The sequence below is a fragment of the Camelus ferus genome, chromosome 15 (assembly GCF_009834535.1).
Source record: "Camelus ferus isolate YT-003-E chromosome 15, BCGSAC_Cfer_1.0, whole genome shotgun sequence".
Taxonomy (NCBI): Eukaryota; Metazoa; Chordata; class Mammalia; order Artiodactyla; family Camelidae; genus Camelus; species Camelus ferus.
The window spans coordinates 26445142-26469866 of NC_045710.1; the positions used below are offsets into that span (position 1 = coordinate 26445142).

General features: G+C 45.2%; 1 protein-coding gene and 1 long non-coding RNA gene across 3 annotated transcripts in view; one reads left to right on the plus strand and one right to left on the minus strand.

Moving 5' to 3' along the window:
- On the minus strand, nucleotides 1-24523 carry CDC42EP3 (CDC42 effector protein 3). 2 transcript variants are annotated; one of them, XM_014556163.2, is made up of 2 exons: nucleotides 23787-24523; nucleotides 1-2048 (listed from the first exon to the last, which is right to left on the minus strand). In XM_014556163.2, exon 2 carries the CDS (start codon nucleotides 1810-1812, stop codon nucleotides 1048-1050), a length of 765 nt encoding a protein of 254 aa, XP_014411649.1. In that variant the 5' UTR covers nucleotides 1813-2048; nucleotides 23787-24523; the 3' UTR covers nucleotides 1-1047. The 2 variants fall into 2 exon arrangements, with proteins under 2 accessions (XP_014411649.1, XP_006181128.1); XM_006181066.2 differs by having other exon boundaries at nucleotides 23121-24523.
- The window catches only part of LOC116668936, a 291619-nt gene that overhangs the window by 85735 nt on the left and 181159 nt on the right, over nucleotides 1-24725 (plus strand). The window lies entirely within an intron of this gene.

The window sequence follows — 24725 nt, forward strand, 5'->3', positions numbered from 1 at the left end:
TTATCTTATGTTTCTGTTTATTATTATAACCAAGAAAATTGATTTTAACATTTACTCTTTATTGTGTTGTATGAAGTACCTATGTAATGCAAGTATGCACTGTACTAAAATACCCATATTTCCAAGTAACATTATGTGGTGTAGCCCACAGTCTCTGCAGAAGCATTGTGAGTAACCTGTGCCTTTACACTTTACAATCCGTTGTTGGCTGCTGTGAAAAGTATGGTAACAGATGAAGGAAAAAAAAAAAAAAGCTAAGTATGAATACACTTTTCTAAGCATACACAGCTTACAGTGGAACCCCAATGGAAAAAGTCAAATGACCACATTTGATGTAGTATCTATAAAATGTAGACTCTGCAATAAAAAGCCAAAGGCACATAAAAATATATTTTAACTTTAAAAATAACTTAGTTACAGTAATACTTTGCTTGTGTCTTACCAACATGTAGCTGACAGTCAAAAATTCGCAATATAGATATAATATATAGGGATATATAAGAGCTACAAGAAAATCCCCAAAACCCATAAAGTTGTTCAAATGTGAAAACAGAGAAGTTTTTAACACTGAAGATTTGCCATGGTGAGCCCAAACAACATAATATAGAAAAGAGTCTAGAAAAAAGGCTTAGGTGTTAAATAAATTTTGACTTCCTCTTGCTCAGAATATGCTGAAATGCCAGAGTACTGTAAAGGTCCTTAATGTGACTGGCACAGCCCTTCGCAGCTAAGCACTGCCAATCTTGGCCAAGCCAGATTTCTTATGGTCTGGAAACAAAAAATGTGAGCTGTACACCAGCAATGCCGCCGAAAATTGGTCTGACTCACTTCCTCTCTTTGCCAGGACAGGTTTCTTTCTTTTTCTTTTTAACTGTTTTTGCAAAACAGGGCATAATAGGTAAAAAAATATTTTGTAGGAAAGTTATTTTAGAAAACCCATCACACGATGGCAAACAGAGCCAGGGAAACTCTTCTCTTTGACTGTGGTTAGTTTTGTTTTGTTTGGATACCTTTTACCCCAAAGGAAAAGAGCCGGCGGTGTCCTGGTTACTTATTTTTATCCATGACATTCAGCACCTCATCGAGAAATGAGGGCCCAAGATCGAGCTGCAGGGAGAGGAGGGAACCTGTGAGATCAGAGAGGGACTCCTCTGATTTACTCTTTTCCTTGACGAGCTCACATGGGGCGGGATGGTCAAACATGTCCTCTGCCGCCCAGTCGGGGTACTGTTCAGAGAGGCTGGAAGAGTGGCTGTCCCTGCCCTGGCTGGACTGGGATGCGGACCCACTGGAGCCCCACGAGACATCCCCCTGGTGGACTGTCCCATTCTCCAACAGGCTGCTTTTCTCTGGGGCCTTCTCCTCCATGACTGGCTCACAGCTAAGCCGGGGCAGCTTTCCCGGCCCAAAGGACTCCTGTTTGGAATTGAATGTCACCGGTGACAATAATGGTAACATGAGTGCTTGGGACCCTCCAATGGTCGGGAGGGAGATGGCGTTTTTGAGCACCGGGGAGGGCGTTTCTGTGAACATGGAATCGGAGGTGCTGTTAGCCCGGAAGAACTCATTATGCCCAGGGAACTGGCCCATGCGTGCTTTCTCCTGGTTTCCAGGTAGAAGCTCATAGTTCCCTTGAAGAAAGGAAATGTCTCCAAAGACGTCATGCTGGCCCTCCTTGCCGATGTGAATGGTGTGGCGGAAGTCTCCAAGGGGAGGACTGATCATATCAGGAGACAAGATGTCCCTCAGTTTAAATTTCTTTCCTTTCTTGTTATTGGCAGCTTTCAGGTAAATTGGGGTCTTGGCTGGCATTTTGGAATTTGAGAATGTCGATTCTACAAAAGGGAAAAAGGGCCACTTTCTTCGCGGATGTTATATGTTTCCCAATATCCTTTTTGATAGGAACTGTCACATCATTTTCTCAAGTAGCTTCAGATGTGGCTCTGAAAAGAGACAGAGGTCTAAGAGGCCTTCCTGGACTTACAGCCAAGCAGGGCTTTCTGGAGAGCGGTTTACATCATCCAATCCCTTCCACAGCATGGAGAAACCTGGAAGAGAAACCGAAGCAGGTTATAATTAGCTGGCCCTTCAGGGATCACTTGGGTCCGACTTTTTCACAAGCACCTGTAAATAATGGCAGAGCCAGTTCCCATCTGAAGCCAAGTTTTATTTTGTTGTTTCCCTCTATTAAGTAGGATTAAAAAGTTTAATCTTAACAAGGGTCCACTAATCTTAGACTTGCTTCAGGAGGTAAAAGAAAAAAAAGAGAGAGAGATTAAAAAACCACAAGCTTATGACATCAGCACTTTTAAAACATGGCCATGGACAGTTTTCTGGACATGTCTAAGATTTTAGTCCTTTTCCTCTGTTAGGACAACTGCTGTCAGCACATAACCAGAGTGATTTCAGCTCCTTAGATACAACTGGATATGTTTTAAGATATATTTTCTCTTTTGCTTTGGCCTTCACACCAGAAGACTAGGACTATTTTATTGTTGAGTTTCTTTATATAAATAAAATTAATGCAATCTGATGAGTAGTCGTGTAAGTAAAGGAGCTGGAAATTTCATTTACTAAATGACAGTGACCAACATACTAGTGTCCAACAAAATCTCAGTGAAATGCATTCTTACAGATGAGAAAACTGAGATTCAGGAGTCAAGGAGTCAAAAAAACCCAAGAAAACCCACTCCCTCTCAATAACATACAGCCAGTAGGAACTGGAATCTGGAATCAAGCTGGGGCAGAGAGAACTGGGATGTCAAAAATTTCGGGATTTGGAGGCATTCTGAAATGGAAGGAAAAGAACAAAACCACTTCTTTTTCAAATAAGTTGGGTCTTCACCCAGGAATCCTTTGGAAACATCTGCTGATAAGCTTGTACCCTCTCCCTGTGCTGGGCAGGATTCCAAGGTGACCCCAGGGAGTGGCCTCCTAGTGTAATTAATGCCTTTGTGGGTGAAACTGTGACTTGCTTCTGACCAAGGTGATGAGATGTCACAACCCTGACTAGTTTACATTATAAAAGATTCCACCTTAGCAGACTGGAAGGAGACTTCCTTTACTGGTTTTGAAAAGTAAACCACTATGGTGACAGGTGAATTCTGCCAATAACCGGAGGGAACCTAGAAGTGCATCTTTCCCTAGTTGAGCCTCTGGTGAGACCAGAGCTCCAATCCCTGGTTTACAGCCTGATGAGACCATGGAGCTAAGCCCTGGCGGAACTCCTGGCCCGCAGACACTATGAGACAATACATGGGTGGGGCTGTGAGCCACTAGTTTGTAATTTGTTACCTGAGAAGAAGACTAACACAGCCTCCCTGCACATGCTGTGCGACACGATTAGAAGTGATGAGCTATAAAGTTTGGGGGCTCTCATCTTACAGATGAGAAACTCTTCATCTCTTGAAAACAATCCTTCAACTCTTTAGTTACATCAGCTGATGTGGAGAAGCTAAAACCTTCCCCACCGTGGGAATTCCTGACATGACTCGGCTGTGACCTCTCCCACTGGGCTCTCCTCCCCCTGGCCACAGAGCAAATATATAAGTAAATACTCTGAGGGCTGGGTTAGATGGTGGCTTGAGGAGAGCCACATTTGCTTTGTAGCAGCTGGAGGCCGTCTGCATCTGCCCTGTGCCCCAGATTTCTTTCCTTTCAGCAAGAGTTTTAAATTCATTTGCCCGTAGCAGGTGGCAAGAACTGTGCTTCAGCACCCACTGGCAAGGTAACAACTGGCTCTGTTTGGGAAGTGGCAGGGACCCAGGCCTGTAAAGGCAGAGAAGTATAAGCTGGTGAGACTGCCCTACCGTGACTTTGGGAGTGGGTAGGAGGCCAAGGTGGCATGAGGGTTTGCACCCAGAGTAGGCTACTCTGGAAGCTGCCAGATAGACTACACACTCCAAGGAGGAACCCAGCGAGACTGCCTTCCTTCAGATGAGGAAGGCACAGAGATACTGTTAAAGGAGATGCCTGATACTGAGCAAGTAGATGGGAAACCCTAGAACAGAAAACATGCTTGTGGGTCCGTCATTCTCATGGTTTTCACTTGTATATGGGTCTTATAATAGTAACAAAAGTGGAAGCCCTGGGTCTTCCTGCAAGAACATCAGAACATCTTTCCCCTCTAAGTGCACAAAAGCCCAGGGTGGCTGGCATCACTGTCCTGTCCCTGTGGGTACAAGCATGATGACTGCCTGCAGGAGCAGCTGGGGCACTAGGCCCACAGAAGGTGGAGGGTAGTAGCTCCGGGGAACAGCTGCCCACTAGAGCCGTGTTGTCGGCACACATGGCCAGGAGGGCAGCTGCCATGGAAAGACACAGTGTGTCCACCACAGTGCCAGGGCCTGCGAGGGCTGTGTGTGGTCAGCTGGTGGAGCCAGGGTTATGCAAGGCCAGAACCAAGGCAAGGCATTCATTTGAGATGCTTTGGAAAATTAAAAATACCATGAAGATGCAACCAGAGAGTGCTTCTCTGCCCCTCTGACTGGATCACTCACATTCACCCTTTATGCCTACAGTGACTGGGAATATGGGGAGCAAAAGCGAGGAGAAAAGGTAGAGGATAGGCTTGCTACACTTGGAAAATCCAGGGGAGGAACGCCCAGTCCTCAGTCCCTGCTGGGCCACGGCCACAGGCACTGCAGGCCCCTTGCCAGAGGCTCGCTCAGCCTGGTAGAAGTTGGGTTTTATGTCAGGAGAGTGGATACAAACGTGGGAGAGAAGCAACAAAAAACCGGAGAAAAATAAGAAAAGGGTTGCTGGGTAAAGGCTAGATAAGTTGCAGGCACTGAGATTCTCCAGAGTGGGAAAAGAAAGGAGATACCTTAAAAGGCATTTTTCTTATCTTTCTACAAATATTTACATAGTATTTACTACCAGACAGGGATGGAGGCTTCTAGGACTTTGGAAACAATAATTTGTATCGAATTTCTACCATGTGCCAGAGCTAAGAGCTCCCCAATACACTGGAAGTGTAGAGGAGGGGAGGAATTTGGTGCAAAAATGTCGGTTTTATAACTTTAGACGAGTTGGTGTTTGTGGTATGAGGCTGGGGAAATATCTGAGAGCTCTGACCTGTCGTCTGTCTTATCTGTCATCTTTCTGCCTCCAACTCAGGGGCAACATGCTTTATCCTAGGAGACACAATCCAATACTGATAACTTGACCCTGACCACTTCCTCCCCATCTTTCTGAATATTCTGGGCTCCTAGGCTTATAAGCCAATGGACAGCCATGCCCAGACTGAATGCTCTCAACATCTTCTCTGTAGCTAATGCAGGAACCTACAGGGCAGTTGCATCACTGAGAACAAAATGGCTGGTCCTGCAGAGGGTATGTATATGTCTCCCAGGAGCCACCAACGCTTCATATGATAGGAAGTGTTTACTGAGAGCGTCTCTATGTGCCGGGCACTGTTCCAGCCTTTGATGTGTACTAGCTCACTGACAAGAACCCATGTTAACATCCCCATTTTACCAGTGAGGCACCAGCTTTGCCAAGGCTGCACAGTACCAGGCACTGCGCCAGGTGGCCAGGCTCAGGCTCCAGACATTGAGGTCTTAACATTTAAGGAGCACACTCCCTGGGAACTCAGCTCCCAAATGTGAAGGGAGTGCCTTATAAAGTCTGTTTTAAGATGCAAATGTGTGATAACACGCAGGGCTGGCAAGGGTCGGGGAGCCCGCACAGGTCCAACCTCAGTGGAAAGTGGTATCTATCAGAACTACAGACCACATACCTTTGGCCCCAGAATTTCACTTACAGAGATTTATCCAATTTACGTATATGGGAATAAGGAAATGATATATATACAAGGTTGTCAATCCAGCATAGTTTGTAACAGCCAAGGGTTGGAACCAACCTAACTTTTCACCTTTAGAGGACTGGTTATATAAATTAAGGTGTATGCATACAAATGAATATTACACAGGTCTACAAATGGATGAAGCAGCTCTTTATATGCTAATATAGAAAGAGCTTCAAAGATGTATAGGAAAAAAAAGATAGGTGCCAAAGTGAGTAGATAATATCTGTGCTGGCTTGTATGTCTATAAACTACCTCTGGAAGCACACACAGGAGGGCACGGGGAGTGCCCACAGGGAGAGTAAGTAGATGGAAGGGGATGAGGGTAGAAGAGAAGTTTCTCACTGTATATCCTTTTATGATTCTGGATTTTTGAACCATGTGAATAATTAGCTATTTTTAGAAGTAAATTCATGGGTGGTTTGGGGCTCAGATTGGACTTTCCTGCAGAGACGGTTTTATACATACATAGATCCTGAAAAGCCTACTGAACCTATGAACTACTGATCATGATGCAAACATCATTATGGGACGGCATGTGGATACAAAGACCCTACGAGAGGGCTGAGCCTCACCTCCCCTGAGCCTGTCGAAGGGACAGGTCACTCCTTCCTGCAGTGACCAGGCCTTCACTGAAGAGGCTCCACCAGTCTGCATTTGCAAAGTGGAAAAGGTCTCAGAAGAGAAGAGTTTTTCGTCAGCAGGAAATGAGAAGAGGCAAGAGACCCAGGCTGCTGGGGCACCCACAGGGAGGGAAGCACAGGCAGGTGGAAGCGCTGGGGCTTAGGGGTACAGCGCCTTGTTTGAGAGATGGTGGGGGCACAGATGGGCAGCATTTTATGGTGGAATGATCCTAAAGGCCACAACACAAAATCCTGTCCTTCCTCACCATGTTCTGAAAAGGAGACTTGGGCTCCCGACGCTGCTGGCAGCTGACCCACGTGGCAGCAGACAGAGTGAGGGATGAATCAGAGGGAGAGCCTGAGTCAGGGGACACCCCAGAGGAGGAAGCGGGAGAAGAGCGAGCCCTCCTGGGTGTTCTAGGAGCCAAACAAAGAGCATTTCCAGCCTCTGTTATCAGTCAGGCCTCTACCACCATCAGTAACTCTGAACCAATGGCGCACTCGGGCCTCTCCTGCTCTCCAGCTATCTTGCATTGCTATCATTCCTCCCCTCCCACCATCTCTGAAAAAAGAAGGGAGGGAAGGAGAATGGAAGGAAAGAAAAAAGAGAGAGAAATTGTCCCATGTGTAGCCTTTTCTCAAAATCCTGCCCTTGACTATGAACTCCCAAGGCTGCTAATCCTTTTTTCTGTAGTTCTTGGATCACAGTTTGCTCCTCTTCCCCTCCCTTAGGTGACACTCATCTGGGAAATAAGATTCCTCTGAAAACAAAGGTTCCAGTTGTTGTGCACTGGAGAGGACAGATTTGCCAACAAAAAGGCCCAACTCCCCAGTCAGTTGCCTGCCACCCTCTATCAAGGTTAGAGAGGATGTCCGGGGGCAGATGTGTGGGCATGGAGTCCGACAACAAAGGCCCAGGCCCTCACTCAGGAATTTGTGAGAAGCCCTAAGGAGCCCAGGACACAAAAGGACTCAACAGGAAGTTAAAGGCACGGTTTTGATAAGAAAGGCAGAGTGTCAGGTGGTCATTGCTGCACCAGGCTAGACAATTCCAGTTTCTTACATGTGACTGATTTAAGCACAAGTGACAGTATTAATAAGACAAATCAACACAAAAATAATGATTCAGTGAAGAAAAAAGTGAAGCGACCACCCATGGCTTCATTCCCTTATCATCCTCTTGGATGAGAATGATGCCAAAAAGACCAAAGCAGAGCAGAGGCCAGGAGGTAAGGGAAAAAGCAAGGGGTTATGAAAAAGTCACACACTGAAAAGTCAGTTCCTAGATGAGCAGAGTTGACTGTACTGGCAACTCATAGGGCTCTAAAAAGAACAGAGGTTGAGATTTTTCAAAATTCCATTTATTTTAAGAAAGGAATGTTTGGTTTATCTACTAATTGTTTTAAGATTAATTCTTAGGGGAGAAAGAGGGTAAAAAATGTCTTGTGTCCTGCACAGTAGGTTACAATTTTAATTTAAAACACACGTGCATAAAAACAGGGCGGGGGACTGTCCTGAGGGACCTGTGGGCTTTTTCCTTTCTCCAACTTGGCGGGAAGTGAGTCTGCCCTGGACTTCCCCTTTTCTTGCTTAGTTGTCACATCCTTTAAGTACCTGCCAGCTTCTGCTCACCTTTCGTTTTGTCTCAGCATTGAATCAACATGCTCATCTTCCTAGCACCCGGACGCAACACCATCTGGGCCCCAAGCAGAAATACTCAATTATGCCTCCTTTGTGCCTGAACCAACAGTCCCAGGGAAGAATGGCGACCTGGCCAAGAATCTGCCACCCCTTCCCTACCCACAATCATCTTTGGGGTATTTCTCTCTGCTGACAACGTGGAGGAGACAATTCCACTGTGATAAGCCCTGGAAAAATATATTTCACCCTGGGCTCTACACTTAAAAGGGGTAAATGTGACCAGGAACATGTTCTTACATGTTCCCAGGAGTCTAACCAGGAGACAAAGGGACTCGTGACAGAGTGAAGGAGTGGAGCAGCTAAAAGAAAACTGAGGGAAAACAAATCTTTCTGGATTCATTTAATTGTAATGGAAACAGGATTAACTTGTTACTCAATGCCCTAGGGCTACAAAAGCGGAAGCTAGGGAGAAAGAGATTTTGGATCCTCCAAGGGAAAGCCCAGGGTTCTGGAAAGATGGAATGGGTTGCCGTGGAAAGAGGGGCAGTGTACCGGGCACACAATGAGGCTCTCATGGGCAGTGGCCTCCACGATGTGTATAGCGGGTGGGGTTTCGTCCCTGTTCATTCTCAGTCTGCTATGTGGGAGAACTATCACTGCTCATTTCCTCGTGGCCGCACGTCACACTCACCTATAAAGAACACGCACAGACTTTCCCAAGAAGACTTACCATTTGAAGATGGCAGTTTTTACTAACACAAGGGATGACCAGACAACCTTCTGTATCAATAACATTAAAATATTACTACATGGAGGGCACTCATGCCAATCCTTTGCAAACCTCTGTAGGAGCGCTTCTTTGGATCAAAGAATTTTAAAATGCAAGGGGAAAAAAATTGTATTATTAGAGATCCAACACTGAATTTAACATGGAAGTCTAAGACAGAAATAAATGTAACCAGAGAATACCCTAGTAAATGGCATCCTGAAGGGATGCTTTTCATATTTTTAGTCTGTTTTACTCCACTAGTGAGAAGATAAGAAGATGCCTTTTCTATTTTTAGATTCTTATCCTCTCCCCATATTCTCTGAACTGAGGACACAGCTATATGCTGCAAAGCTGTAAAATGCCATCAGCTCAGTTCCCAGCTGCCTGGCTGTCATGCAAATGAACTTATTAGCCAGACTGAGCAGACTATATTTTATAGACCCACTCAGAAAGTCTATGCTCCATCTCAACCCTCAATTATTTATAAATGGACTTCTCTTTTATGATTAAACTACAGCTTGTATTTATTTTTCTTTTACAACCCTAATTATATAGAGACCCACAAATACCATATGGGAGACTCACTGCTTGTGTGGGTACACTCCTCACATTTATAGGATCTAATTGTACTATTAGAAAGGATTTTTAGAAGCAAAATTGGAAGACAGAACATCCACCTCAAAGTACCGACCCTGCACTTTTGAAAAGAGGCCATTACACCCTTTCTCCCCATTAAATTGAGTTATTGGGGAGGACTCAAGATGGATGTGGGTCCCTGGCAGTTATAACAAGTCAGGAGAAGGGCCTGGCTCATTTATCATGACTAGTTTTACAAGGGACTCGGCCTCAGGGCTGGTTACAAGGACCAAAGCAGACGCTCTAGCTGGTGGATATGAATCAAGTAAGACCATTCCCATGAACTGCTGCATGCTTCTAGAACTAATGGATCTGACTTGGTTTGCAAAGCTGCAAGGACAATATCTATCAATACAGGATGAGAACCTGACTGAAGTTGTCAGCACTATTCAGCCAGGAATTGGCTCAAATTTGTAAACTCTGCTCAAATCAAGTAACCTGTGAAGTTACTTAGTTGCTCATCAAAAACAGACAAACAAGCAAACAAAAAACTACTAATATTTAAGTCAGTAATTATTCTCTGAAAATTCCAGCTCTAGCAATAGTCTTATCAAATGATCCAAACAGGTTTGACAGGTGTCCAGAAATTCAGGCTGTGGTCACTTGACCCATAGTACCATATGGTATGGTGTTCCTCGTCCTTTGTTTTTATAACACATCCTCAAATTTGGGCTCTGTGACTACTCCATTTCCCTAATGGGGTGAAGGGACAGATACAGATTTCTGTGCTGTTCTTCCATCCTGCTAGGGCCCTTGACAATCATCCGTGCTCACTGGATGGCCTGAAACTTGGCTTTTCCATATCACACCAACACTGAGTATATCTGGAACCTCACAATGGCCAGAGCATTCTCTGCCCACTTTCATGGAAGGCTCCCCTGTTATTTGTACATTAATATCTGTACACAAATATTTGTTGAATAAATATCCTTTCTGACTAGGCTGAGAACTCTTCAGTGAGCATCAGCTGGGTCTTACTTCATTTGCTTTTTTGTCTCCCACAACACATGGCACACAATGCACTTCAAGCTAAGAAGTGTTATTTAAATCATCCATAACCCCTGCTAGACCTTCCATCATGAGAGGTAAGTTGCTTTGCCCCCAGGAACCATCCTCCAGTCCAAGTCTACATGGGAGCCTCCAGAAAGTGGCAGATTTGAAATGCCTGGTTTGCTAAAGAATTTACACATGTGAATAGCAATGGCTGGGGTGCTTGCTGTGAGCCAGGCAAGACACCTCTTAGGAACCAGTCTTAGATTAAGCCCGTGTCTTGGGTCCATCAACCAAAACGTGGAGAAGCCAGGATTTCAGCCACGGCAGGACTCGAGTCTCTGCTTTTAACCACTGCTGAATTGATAACTAATGTGAAGACTGCCATGGAAGTGGGTTGAGAATAAAATGGCTACCCAGACTACCTGTCCTGAAGTCTGACAGCACCAAGAGGAAATGATACACTATGATCTCAACATCAGTGTGAGGCAGAGATAACTTGACCTTGACATGAACTAAGAATGAGTAAAATGGTCTCAGACACCAACCAACCCCTCCAACTCTAACTCACCAGGAATTCTCAATATTTTTGCCCTTGTCAAAAAGAATCTCAAAAGGGATTTGACTTTAGGTAAAAGAAAAGCCAAAGATAAAAAATTTGAGGTAATAAAAGCCCCCTTAGCCTCAAGGAGAAAAACAAACTTCCTGTTCTTAGAAAAAAGCGTTAAGTGCCATTAATTATTTTCCCAGAGGAAGCACATGCATCGTGGCAGTGTATGGGGGTGCCCTGTACACCCACAGGGCTTCCACTGGACAATAGCTCCCTTCCCTTGCTATTGACACCTCACTTCCCTCCTAACTTTCTGAAACTAAGAACCCTGTGTTCCATACATGACTTGTCCCCCCCACCTCCTTACCATCAACCACTATTCATAACATCCTCTAAGACCTGCTTCAGTCACTTCCTTCCTGGAGGAATTCACGGACTTACCTCACGCAATCCAGGCTCAGTACTGCCTTGCTTGGAGGTTTTCTTGGGTCTCCTGTAGACTTTATATTTTTTTCCTGTTCTGTGATTTTGTGATTTTATGTCTGATATCTCCAGGTGCTCAACAAGAATAAGGTAGGCAAAGGTGCTATAAAAAGAGCTCCTTCTCTTTATGCTGGCTCACTTGTAGAGCCTCCTCTTGGGCTGTGAACACAAGAGGCCCTTGTGTTCAAATTTTATTGAATAAGCCCTTTTAGTTTTCCCTATGCCCATCTCTTAGATCAAGGGTCTGCAAATTACCATAGGTGGGCCAAATTGGGCCCCATGCCTGTGTTTGTAAATAAAGTTTTATAGGAACACACCTGTGCTCATTCTTTTATGTATTCAGTTCATTAGTTCTCAACTGAGGGTGATTTTGTGCCTCACCCCGCCAGGTGACATTTGGTAATGTCTGGACGTATTTTTGATTCTCATGACCGTGGGTGGTAGCACTACTGGCATTTAGTAGGTAGAGTCAGGGATGCTGCTAAACATGCTGCAATGCACAGGACAGCCTCCACAGCAAAAAATTATCTGGCCCCAATTCCCTGCAGTGCTGAGGTTTGGGAAACACTGGTGGAGCTGCTTTCATACTGTAAGGTCAAAGTTGAGTACTTGTGATAGATTGCATGTGGTCATAAAAACCTAAAACACTATACTACCCCTTTATGAGAAAAGTCTGAACCTCTGCCTTGGATGTTGGCATTTTCATAGGGTTGATGGTGGCTGTCCATCCCCCAACCCTCAACAATCCCCCTGCAATCACACCCCTGTCCATGGCTTCAACTACCACCTCTAACGCTAACTTCCACACTGGTGTCTTCAGCCCACGTGTATCTCAGTCTAGATCGGTGCTACTCAAAGTGGGTCTGTGGACTAGGGCCAGCCCATGAGGAGATAAGGAAAGAAACTTAAAGCTTCTAGAAACTTTTTGACATAATCAAGCATATGGATCTGTGGATTTTTCTTGTTAGTTAGGCTCTTGGCAAGTTCAAGTTCGGGAGCTGTGTACTGTCAGGTGTGCATGGAAACTGGGTGTGGTCCAAGAAGCTGCTCTGTGTGTCCAGTAGGAGCAGTACATAGTGGATTGGAAATTGAAACAAAAACAAAACACTAAAAAACACTTGTCCTTCGCATAAAGACTCACTGGACTTTTCTCTCCTAGTCTTTTAAACTTTGCCACTTTTCTTCCCTCAGGTACTTCCTATTTAACTTGTCCCAGATAGGATTTGCCATCTTTCTTCCTCTTGCTGGCCCTTGGAATAGGCCTCCTGTACTTTTCCCTCTTGGTAAATGGCAGGAAGTCACTGCAATTCAAAACTCAGTTGTCACCCCAACTCCTTCCTCTGCTCACTCTCCACATTAGGTCCTATCATGTCTCCTCTTTTTTGGGGGGTGGAGGGGGAGGTAATCAGGTTTATGTCTTTATTTTTAGAGAGCATTCCCTGTACCACTTGAGCTATACCATCCCTCCTATCATGTCTTCTCTTACCCATCCCATTGCCTTGGCCTCACTTCTAGCCCTCAAGATCTCTCTTCTACACAGGGCTTTTGCCTCCCCACCTGTCTCCTTGCCTTCAACCTCATCTCCTCCCACTTAATCTTCAATCTCTATCAGAAGGAGCCATCTAGAATGCTCCCTTAACCTACAATGGCTGGCCCACCATTACATCCTGGAGATAAGATAGACTTGAGGCCCACTATAGCAATCAGGGTCTCGTCCACCCCTGCGGCTCTAGCCCCAGCCAGTTCCCCAAGGCTGTGCTACCTTGTTTATACCTCAGACCTACCAAATCTCTCTTTATACTGCAATACTACTGTCTCCTCCACTAGGCTGCCTTCTCCTGGGGAGAGAACTATATTTAATTCATGGTTGGCACTGAACAAATAATTGTTGAATGAGCAAATGAGAAAGTTTGAAAGAGATTGCCTCAAAAAACTCCTTCCTATTCAACCCTGCCTGCCCTGCTGAAAACACAAGCCATGTCTTTCTGTGACTCCTGTAGGAAAATAAACAAATAAATAGATTCATTTAGCAAGGAGTTGTAACCTATTTCCTGGTGGAAAAGGCCTTCTTTCATTTTCCCATCTATGAGATATTTTAACCTTTCTCTATCCATGCAGGGTAAGAACTTAACAGCCTATCAATGCAAGCCACAGTAATTCTACAGGCTCATACAGATCTTTGGGATTAAGGCAAAGAGTATTTGTTGACAGGCTATTTCAAAGGGAAGTGACTTCTATCCATGACTGCCATGTGCAAATAGTCTTAGACAGGCAAGACTAAAAAAAATTGACAATACATTTCCCGGAATGCAGACTTACTAGTTATTTTTAAGCCAGTCTTAAAGAATGAAGCCCAGGAGAAACAATGAGCTTGCTCACCTGATCTTTCCTTTCAAAAGGAAATGGATTAAAAGAGAACTTGGGTTATTTAGTCCAAGATGTACAGGGGAACCTGCAAGAAACTAAAATGGATATTCTACAGAAAAGAATTGTTTCGAATATCAATATGTGATTAGCACAGATCAGATATTTAAACAAAACACCTATTAAATGAATGAACACATGGGCAAGCAAAACAGTAGATACAGCTCTCACTGCTGTTTTAGGCCTTAGGGGAGGAAAGAACTGGGTGAAACTTTGAACCAGCCCTGTAGGATTCTTCTACAATTCCAGACACATACAGGTGCCAGCTTCCTCCTGTGTGAGTGGAGACAATCACCCCGAACATGCCTGTCTCTCAGGTGACTTTAACAGCTGAGTGTGAAAATCTTCAAAAGTGAAAATCTTCATAGGATGTGACGCAAACACAAAGCATCTTTATCCCAAATGAAAAACCAGAAGATCTATAGAAACACAGTGTGAAAGAAGAGAACCATTCTAATTGCCAAAATAACCACATCGGTTTCTCCTTAAATGTCTGCAGCAGTCACCAGTATAATTGCAGATGGGGCTAAAATGCTTTGTGTCCACCCTGTGAACAATCGTCACCACTGGAAGGGATTCTTACCTCTAGCTTATTAGAGGATAACTCCTTCTGTTCCTATACATGTACATGCATCCTTTGTCTTCAAGTATAATTCTTCCAGCCTTGAGAACGAATGGGACTCCTTTGAGTTGGGAACATTACAACCAACCATTATCAGTCAGGTAAAGAAAAATGGAAGTGCATATAGTTATTTTCTTTAAATATGTGGTGAGCTATCAGGTGAGAGGGTATCAGTACAGTCCCAAGAAAAGAATCAGGTGTGTGATTAAGGTTCAAGGAGAGGCTGGTGGGGCTGGATATGAGGAATAAGTCTAACCAACTTGAGTTAATCAGCTCGAAGAATAGGAGAGGCCTGTCACAGGAAGTTTTTTCAGCTAAGCCTGAGATTGTGGTAGGGATTCCTGCGCCAGGACTGGAGTCTGGGGAGAGACCCCCTAGTTCATGTTCCTTCTTTAGAGTAGTAGCCCCTGGTATGTGCACGTAAGCTACAGGTACACACAAGCTACAGGTACACACAGACAGGTGACAGAATCATAGATTTGTGTTTGAGATGTATTTATACTTAATATTACAGACTAAGTATTTTAGGACAATGGGTTCCTCACACCATGTTCCCTGAAACCCTTGGGGCTCTAGGAAAGCACCTCTGGGACACTGGTGAAGGGAAGGGAGACTGAGAACTGTAGGGCCAACCAGTCTCCCTAACCATCCCTCCCTCCTCCTCTTTAACCAAAGAAATTCTGTTATTTTCTGTTAATATACTGGGCTTCTGTTAAGATTTTCTTTCTTTGCCTTGGCAAAAAAAGAATGAAAGAAAGGGAGGAAGGGAGGAAGGAAGGAAGAAGAAAGAGAAAGAAAGAAAGAAAGGAAGGAAGGAAGGAAGGAAGAAATGTTGGAAAGAGAACTGAGTCAAGAAGAGGGATTCAAGCTCTCTGTCACTCAAATTCTTAGGGACTTAGTTTTATCCTGTTAGAAGGAGAGGGGCCAAGAAAACAAATGTTAGGGTTCTGTGATTCTAGACATTTACAGAAACCTCTAGCTTCCAGGGAATTTTAGGAAAAAAAAATAATACTTTCTAATGAAGTTAAGACTATTCTTAGAATCAAAGTACTTTTTTAACTAGCTTATAAAATTTTCATTATCTTTTCTCATCCTTCCTGGTGTTAAATTAAGGGTACAAATCAATGCCAGTGACTTTCTCTGGGAGCCTCAGCTTGCTCATCTGTAGAGTGGAGACAGTAATGATATCTTCTTAGGAGAAGACAACACACAAAGTGTTTGACAAAGTCCTGTTAGGCGATGAATTTACAATCAATGGGAGGGGCAGTTATTATTATTAATGATTCCAAAAAAACTAGAGCTGCATAAGGAACAAAGGCTGGAAATTTACCATCGGGATTTTTTCCCAAACTTATTTCTTTTAGACCTTGGGATTTGGCCACTTAAACTGTTATAAATAATGTGAACCCCCCCCCCAAAATGGTCTGGTTTCAAGTATAGTCATCCCTCAGTATCTACAGGGGTGGGAGTTGGGGGAGGTGAGGGGTTGGTTTCAGGATGTCCCACGGATACCAAAATCCACAGATGCTCAAGTCTTTTATATAAAGTGGTGTAGTATTTGCATATAACTTTAAATCATCTCTAGATTACCTATGATACCTAATGCAATGTAAATGCTATATAAACAGTTGCTAGTGTATGACAAATTCAAGATTTGCTTTTGGAACTCCCTGCCTCCGAATGCTCTTGATCTGCTGTTGGTTGAGTCTGCAGATGGAGAATCCATGGATATGGAGAGCCAACTGTCCAATTCCTCATTCTGAGAAAAAGCTGGAATTGGGAAGAAATCACTGTTTTACTCCCCACACCGCCCCTGAGCTATGTGGGCAGGGGCACTCAGCCGGCAGGCAGGCGAGTGAAGCACACTTGCCCCTCAGGGGAGCCCACCACAGAAGGGCTTCCATGAGAGGAATGCAGAGCAGAGTCCACTCTTGAGTGTAAACTTGTATGCAACTTAGAGAGCACCAAAAGTCTAGGTTATTTGGGAAGACTTTTCACTCTGAAATCATCTGGGAGCAGGAAAACAGTTTCCAGTTTGGTGCTATGCTGTGCACACAGTGGGACAGGTGGTTTGAGCTGATTCACTCAGTAAGCAGCAGGCTCTGGAGAGAGCCTTCCGCATGCCTTCACCCAGGCCCTGGCTAGTCACTCACCTCCCACAACGTTCATTCAACAACAAACATCTACTGAGGACCTACTGAGTGCTGGGCACTATTCTAGGAACCGAGGCCACAACAATGATGTGGTCACTGAGCCTACATCCCCGCATGGAGACAAGTGATCGGTAAGTATGCCGAAAATGAATGGTTCACGCAGGCATGGCTGGAGAGGTCTAGATGAGCACCAGGAGAACAACACTAGGACCGTCATTCTTCCAGCACCTGGGCTGCCTGGTCTGTGCTCTCAGTGGACACATGGTACTGAGACACCACAAGCACACCTGGACAGGAGAAAGCTTCAGTGGATGTTGAAACTGCCCGGCTGAGAAGACACTGAGGAAGTGCTGGTGGTGGCTTGATTTTCAGAGGACCTTGGGTGATCATTACTACCAGAACCAAAGGGTTGGAGGTGCCTCCTTTTGAATTTGAATGTTTTGGTAGCCTGGGAAGGAATAATTTTACTATGGCTGGACATAAGCTGGATAACTGAAAACGATTTCTAGCTTGGCAAGAGATGATGCTCTAGGTAAAATCAGATAATATGGGTAGGACTAGACTGTCTGCTTTTTCATGAAGTCCTATTGTAAGAAAGATGAATGCCAAGCTAAACTAGGTTCAGTCCCTACTCTCAGAAGTCGGTAGTCTACACAGCCACAAGGGTCAATAAATGATAATTTAAACGCAGTTAAGTATTACAATAGAAGGTACAAAACACTATGACAATGCCTCAGATGCAAGAGAAGAAATAATAATGGAATCACAGCAGTTTAGAGCCAAGAGAGAGCTTGGAGAACTTTTGAATGGCTTCCTTTGTAGCCCTACTCCTCCCCTTCCACATCTTCATAGACAGAGCATGCCCAGAGAAGGGCAAGGATTCACCTTGTGACATAACTGGCCAGTCAAGGGCTTAGAGCCTCATCTCCTGCTGTGTTAAAATCAATGTTATATGTCTGAACTGATCCTTGGCAAAACAAAAAAAAAAGTTTAAAAAATAGGTAAAAAGAGAAAGAAATCACATATATTCTGAAAGGGCAAAGCCACATTTCACCAATAATGCCTTTGCTTCTTTAAAAAGTGTGTGTAGCCTAAATGATTATAATGGATTTGAACAGACAGGTCTTTTTCAACTAAACTCAGTCATCTATCATTGGCATGATGTGTCTACAAATATGACCTTCAAGTTGTCACCAGAACATGACGGATTCCCAATGTGTAAGCTGTCTAAATAGAGGCCTGACTTTGAAGTTCTCTGCCTTCCACGCTGGCTTTGGCTGCTCTGCCCAGATCTGTACCAGTCTGCTTTTCAACACAGGGTTTTACATTATTAGTAGTAAGATTGCTATGCTAATAGGTGTCACTGATCTTGGGTCACTGGATTCTAGAGCTAGAGATTATCTGAAATCATTTGGCACCAAATGTCTCATTTTAGAGATGAGAATAAGACCCTGAGTGGACATAGTTCCATAGCTTGGGTCACCAGAATCTGTTTTCTGATCACTAGTCCCTCTGTGATTCTCTCCTCTTAGTTCTGCATAAGTTTTAGCAAATATCAGATAAAACGAGGTGGTGTTTGCTGGTATCTTCCAGCATGTTCTTGTGGCTCTGTTCCTGTATACCCTATGTTCTCTAAAATGTCCTTGAGTTCCTTCAGCTCTGTGGCGTGTGGCTTGACAGTTCCTAGAGTGTTTTCTGCCAGACTAGCTTTGCCAGCTGCTCTGTGGGCAAAATGACTTGAGAGACACTATCTCCTCATGGAGGTTCACTGTACACAGTGACATGTTAAATGCTCTGAAAAGTCCTGCAGAAAGGGACCTCCATCAGACTGGTTTCCCAAAGAACGTTTTTCTGATGCTATTCATGTAGAGTTCACATTAGATGGTGTGATCTCTGTGACGCAGTTTAACAAAGAACCAAAGGCTAGAAGGCTAATGATGACTTTCTCAATTATGCAAATAAAACCCAAATCACTGAAAATCCAGGTTTTTAAACATTTTAAATTTGAGATACAAAGTCTACTATTAATTCATGACTTGATGAAGCAAATACTAATTTGAACTCATCAGCCCTCAAACTCATCAGTCTTCTTGGCTATTCAGAAATAGTAAACTTTTAAAAATCAGTGTGATTTGTATTATAAAACTGTATGGTTTAATTTCAAAAACTGCTCTTCCACCAGAGGTACTGTCGAACTCAGTCCATCATCATGAGACTGGTGAAATCTGGCATTGAAGAAGTACATCAAGGCCAAGGAAGGCTTTTTTTTTTTTTTTTTTAAAGGAAAGAATATACCTGACTATTGCTGTGGAACTATTTAGCTATTTATATTATTTATTCTGGTTTGTGGGATGCCATGTTGATTTGTAACCTTTAGAGGGTAGGGGCAGGAAAAAGGAAGATTCCAAATGGAGGTAGGCAGTCCTAAGGCTACTCCCCTTGATTTTGAGGCAACCTGGGTTATTTTAAGCCAAGCCATCCTTTCCAGAATCCCTACTTCGGTCTGAGTAACCTCCCACAGCTAATCACAAACCCACAGTATCAAAGGCAGAGGAGGCCAGGCAGGCCCCATGGGTTATCCAGGGCACCCCTCTAGGTTTCAAAGGCCTCCTTACTCTATCTTTCACACCAGAAGCTTATCTGGCAGGGTCCGGGCAAGTGCAGAACTTAGAATTGTAATGAGGCCCGACTTATGCCAAGGCCAGAGCCTTCCTGCCTGGTTTACTCCTGGTTCCTGCCTCTTGCTTCAGCTTCTCTTGGAGCAACAACATTATGAAACATGTATTAAATGTCCAGTGAGTGCCAAGGACTGAAGGGCCAGGCTCCATGGATGTGGTCACTGGTCTCAAGGGTGTGACTGTCCAGATCAGTTACTGGACCCTGTAACCCCTGACCCTCTAGAACATCAAAGCAAGGATTGTGTTCCACACACTAAACTCCACTTCATCTTTGGCACCTTAAATTCCTGGTAAATCTCTTTGTGGTTACTGCTAGCAGTTTGATGCAGGATGCACTGCAGAAGACTGCTGCCATACCTGTGAGACTGAACTATCTTCAGTAAATAAAATAATTTACATGGTACTCCCTAAGGCTGGCAACTACTGTCATCTTCTGTATGGCGGTAGTGTGAGATATGGTGTACGACATAATAAGTTGTGCCAGAGGCGAAAAACCCTTGGAAGAGTCAGATGTAATAGCTTCCCTGGCCCTCCTTCCTTTAGCGCAAGGTCAAACAGACCTGAGTTCAAACCTGATTCTACTTACTTTGCTGTGTGACTTTGGCCAAGTTACTAAACCTTTCTGGGCCCAATTTCTCAACTGGAAAATAAGAACAATACTATCTGCCTCAGAGAGCAGTTGTGAATATTAAATGAGACAACCAGTATTAAGCACCTAGGGGAACAACAAAAATAATCGTAAAGCATCAACTTTTTATCGGGTGTCCTCTAGACCTGGCACTGTTCTAAAGGCATTATTTTTAAACTTATTTAATCCTCAGAGTAACATCATCTGCATTTTTGTAATTGATAAACTAAGTAATTTGTTCCAAGACCCACAAGTATTAAGCACCACGGCGAGGATATGAACCCAGACAGCCCCTGACTCAGAGGCCTTTAACCTGAGAGGATTAGCCATTCATACATGCACATATTGGGTTGTTAAATTGCATATGCGTGCTTAGGTATGTTCCTTACTGTTTAATTTTGGGCAAGTTATATATAACTTGTTCTCAGTTTCCATACCTGTGAAATGGGGATACTAATGGTGCCTTCTTCATTGAGTAATTATTAGAAATAAATGAGTTAATCAAGGTAAAAGGCTGAGAAGAGGGCTTGGCACTTAGGACAGGCTCCATGTAGGAAGTACCCTTAACATCCAAAGTCATGGAACAGTGTGATATATTAAGAGAATTCTTGGGCTTCAACGCTTGATAAAGATTTTGTTGCTCAATAGAGTAGTTTCAAATGATTATACTGTTCTTGCTATCAAACATACTGAATTTAAAAAATAAATTTAAGTTCCTTTTCCATCAATGAATAAACAGGTCTGCTGGATTCTGGTTAGAAAGAAATTATGCCAGGGCTAAATAAACTCAGGATGAAAGCAAGAATTTTAATATTAAAAAATCAGAGCAGTCTTCTCAGAGGTTTTTCAGGTTATGAATTGAAGTCCACCCTTTGGAATAAATGCTATGGCTACTGGGTAAAAAGCTTTTGAAAAATTTATGGCCTGGTAAAAATCTTTGGGTCATGTAGGTTAAAACAGCTCTATCCCTGATGCTGTTGAATCCCATGAATTTTAGTAGTGAAAAAGGGCAGCTTTTGTGAACATGTTGGACATAAAACACCACATTAAAGGAAAAGCTGGAGTGCAGATAGGGCAAACCAGTTCATGTGAGCACTTTTGCAGTGATTTTTATTACTTTGTGTTTATTCATCTTTGCACCACGTTTAAATTTACAATAAAAAGAAAAAAAATGTGCAACACTCATTACTCTAGCTGTCTTTACATGTTCTATTGAGATAGAACAGAATTTCACTCTCAGATTTTGGGGGAAGGGGGAGCTCATCTTATTTCATGTCTGTAACTGCTGCCACAGCACCATGTTCCAATCAAGGAATTCATAATGTAAATCTCTTGCAGATGATAGCCACTAGAAAACAGAAACTGCCATGGATCCAGAAACGCTTCCAAATTTCTCCTCTAAAGTTCTTATCTCTGAGCCCAGAGGCTAGAACTGAGTCTTGTATTCAATGAGTGAGGCCTTCTGGGAAATCTGCATTCTTTGGGAGACTTAATGAAGAACTTTCAACCCTTCCCTGGTTCCTTGACTATTAGGCTTTATCATTTATTTCACATATGACAATGCTAAGCATTTCACAACTGCCTAAACTTAATCTCTAAGTGTTTAAATCTAATCTGAAAACATACCTGTGTCGCTCATTCTTAACTGCCAACAAGAGCTCATACAAATTTCAGCTGGTATCAAAAAGAAGACCTCTGAAACGGTCCAGAAAAGAAGCTGCCATTTCCTGGTGGTTAGATGAAAGATCTTTTCAAAGTTAGAACATTATAGGAGTCTTCTAAATTGCCTTAGGAATATCCCGAGTCATCGCCAGAGCTTCTGGGAGAGCCTTTTGTCTCCCAGTGATGTTAAGGGAAGTCCCCAAGAAATGCTTTGCTATTCAGATGTAGACATCTGCTGCTCTCCTGATCTTTGCTCTTTTTTAAAGTCAGCACCCCCAAGAAACTCTATGATGCGGTGAAGCCAAAAAGCTGGGGGGTGGGGAGAAATCTTTGTCTCCCTAACACATTTATCAGTTCCCTCCCTCTACCTAGCACCTCCCCCTCCACCCTCAGCACACAGCAACAGTGACTCCCCCAACTACACCAGGGCTGAAAAGATTCATGTTGCAATACCCTCCTGACATTCCTATTCCCGCCCTCATTTTAATTCACTCACTCTTTTCCTTTTTTTAAAAAAAAACCAAATGTAATTACTTGACTGTCAGCCTGGGCTGCACTCTGGGGCTTTTACTCCTTTCAACACAGCTGCGCTCCCGGCTTTGATGCTGCTGTCCACGCAGCTTGTCCCAGCCACAGCCTGGCTCTCCATAATGTAACATTCAAGTGCATATTTATTTTTAAACTGACCTCTCCTAGACTGTACAGTATAAAGGAGGTCCTGCCAAAAAATATGCTACTTTCTATTTATAAGATGAAACACATGCCTCCTGAAGTCGAGAGGGGGATGGAGTATAATAATTCATAACGAAAAAATGGCCAGATCCATTCGTCCTCACATGTCTGATACTTGTCTATGTCAGAACACTTTGTTTCAAGGAGAAAGGAAAAAGAAAATCTCGAAAACGCTTCAGCTGTTCAGAAACCACCATCAAAACAAAAACAAAAACAAACAAACAAAACCCTGCCTGATCTGCAGGTTGGAGCCAACAGCCACAATGCACCCAAGTCAAGGGAGGAGACGGCACCCGGCGGTTACTGCCACCGCAGATCTGCACGGTGCACTCTTGTGCGGCTCTAGTGCCAGTCCACGATGGGAAGGGAGCGGTAGCCATGTGCGGCTTGTTCTCAGATGGAAAAATGCAATACGCACCCAGAATGGCTGTCAATAGCTCGGAGGGTGCAGTGTAGCCGTGCAGCCCCACCCTGAAAAGTGGGCACAAATGGTGGAGCTCTGCGTCCTGGTCGTGCCACCCGCAACCCCCCCCCCCCCCCCCCAGTTTGCTTTATGTCCCGTTTGCTCCTTTGTAAACCAGCTGGAAGGTGATGCCCTCGGTATCCCCGCTTCCTGTGCGTTTCCAAGCCTGGCACCCCACGCACGCCGGAAGGAGCCACGGCCGGGGGTTGGACAGACTCACAGACACGCAGAGAAGGAGCCGTGGGCATGCAGCAACTCACCAGTAGCGCCAAGGATCCCAGCCGCTGCCCCCAGGGCCGGTCGCCCGTCACCGATACCTCCCGAGGGCGCACGCAGTCCCTGCTTGCCACGCGCAGATCCAGCCGGGTCAGCTGGCACGGCGCCTACTCACAGCATTATCCGTTCCAAGACAGTGAAGGCGCCCGAGGCGGGGGTCTCCCGGCTCTCCCCTAACTCGGGCCCAGCCGCTGCGCTCTCCACCCTCTTGAGCGGCGGCCTGCGGCTGGGAAGGTGCGAGCTAGACTGAGCTCTCAGCGGCGGAACGCCGGGACTGAACCTGCGAAGGGCGGGGCGGCGCGGGGCGGGGCCGGCGGCGCGGAGGGCGGGCCGGGGCGGGGCGGAGGCCGAGGGCCGCGAGTTGACCAGACCCGCCGGGGTACCTGCGCCCCAGTACAGGGCGCGCGGACCGGGGTCACGAGCCGCCTGGCCAGCGGGACCCCGAAGGACAATGCGCGCTCATTGTTATCGCCCCAGTGTTACCCTCACGGATGCGGCTTCCCTCGGAGAAGCTGTGCTCGGCTCCCTCGGCACAAAGACGCTCGGGACGCTCAGTTCAAAAAGGGACCCGAGGTACTAGTGCCCGGTGTCAGAGGACAAAGGGACTCCGCCCGCAACCCAGACACATGTATTAAACCTCGTGCGCCCACCTCTCCTTGTCCAAACGAGCCGATCTAGCCCGACAAGCCTGCGCGCGGGGTGCTGGGGACTCTCGGGAAGCAGAAGCCACCTGATCGCGCCGCCTCAGCCGAGCCACGGGTCCCCGGGCCACTCGAAGCCCAGGCTTGCGGGGAGGGTCGCGCGTTCTGTCAGTTTCCAGCTCGATTCCGCTCGGAGCTGTCGCCAAAACCTGGAGAGTGGATCTGGCGCACTGGAGACGCTTGGGGGCTGCCGGTAGGGCAAGTGGGCACGCGAACAGTCGACGTTGCAGGTTTTTCCAGTCCCGGGGGAGGTGTTTCCTCTCCCGCAGTGTCCCTTGCCTAAAGCTGGGGCAGGCGAGTGGAGGCCGCCCCAGACGGCAAATGGCGCAGCGGCCAGCTCTGGAGCGTAAAATTCAGCCTTGGGCCGCACCTGCGCCCGCCGGTCATTGCGGCCACCGCCGCTGCGCGCCCCGCCCTTCCTCCCGGTAAATTAATCTTCTTAATCCATCTCGTCTCTTCCTTCTTAAGTAGTCCGCCTGCGGAATGAGTAGGCGACAGGAAAGGGCGTCGTTTTCCTGCTGTAAGGTTCCAGTCTCTACGGTAAGCCTGGGGAGAGGGCTGGAACCCAGGAGAATCGGGTGCTCTGGGCCTGGCCTCAGCCCTGCGACTCAGGCTGGCTGCAAATCCTGGCACAAAGAGAGAGCCCCCAGGTGACCTTGACTTTACAGCTTCAGGTCATCACCGCAACGCTCCTGGGTCTGTCTGAAACCTTAGAGGATGCACTTGAAACCTACGTTGTAAACCTCGGCTGACGTTAAGGTGAAATGAAAAGGAAACGGACACAACTGTTGTGGAAAGCAAAATACTTGGGTGGAGTGTTAAAAGCCTCAAAGAAAATAATAGTTGGCAGGTCAAATGGCCATGAAGTTGGAAGTCAAAGACAAAACT

Bases quoted from the DNA above. Each gene is read 5' to 3' on its own strand.
- CDC42EP3 (XM_014556163.2), bottom strand. From the start codon at position 1,812: ATGCCAGCCAAGACCCCAATTTACCTGAAAGCTGCCAATAACAAGAAA.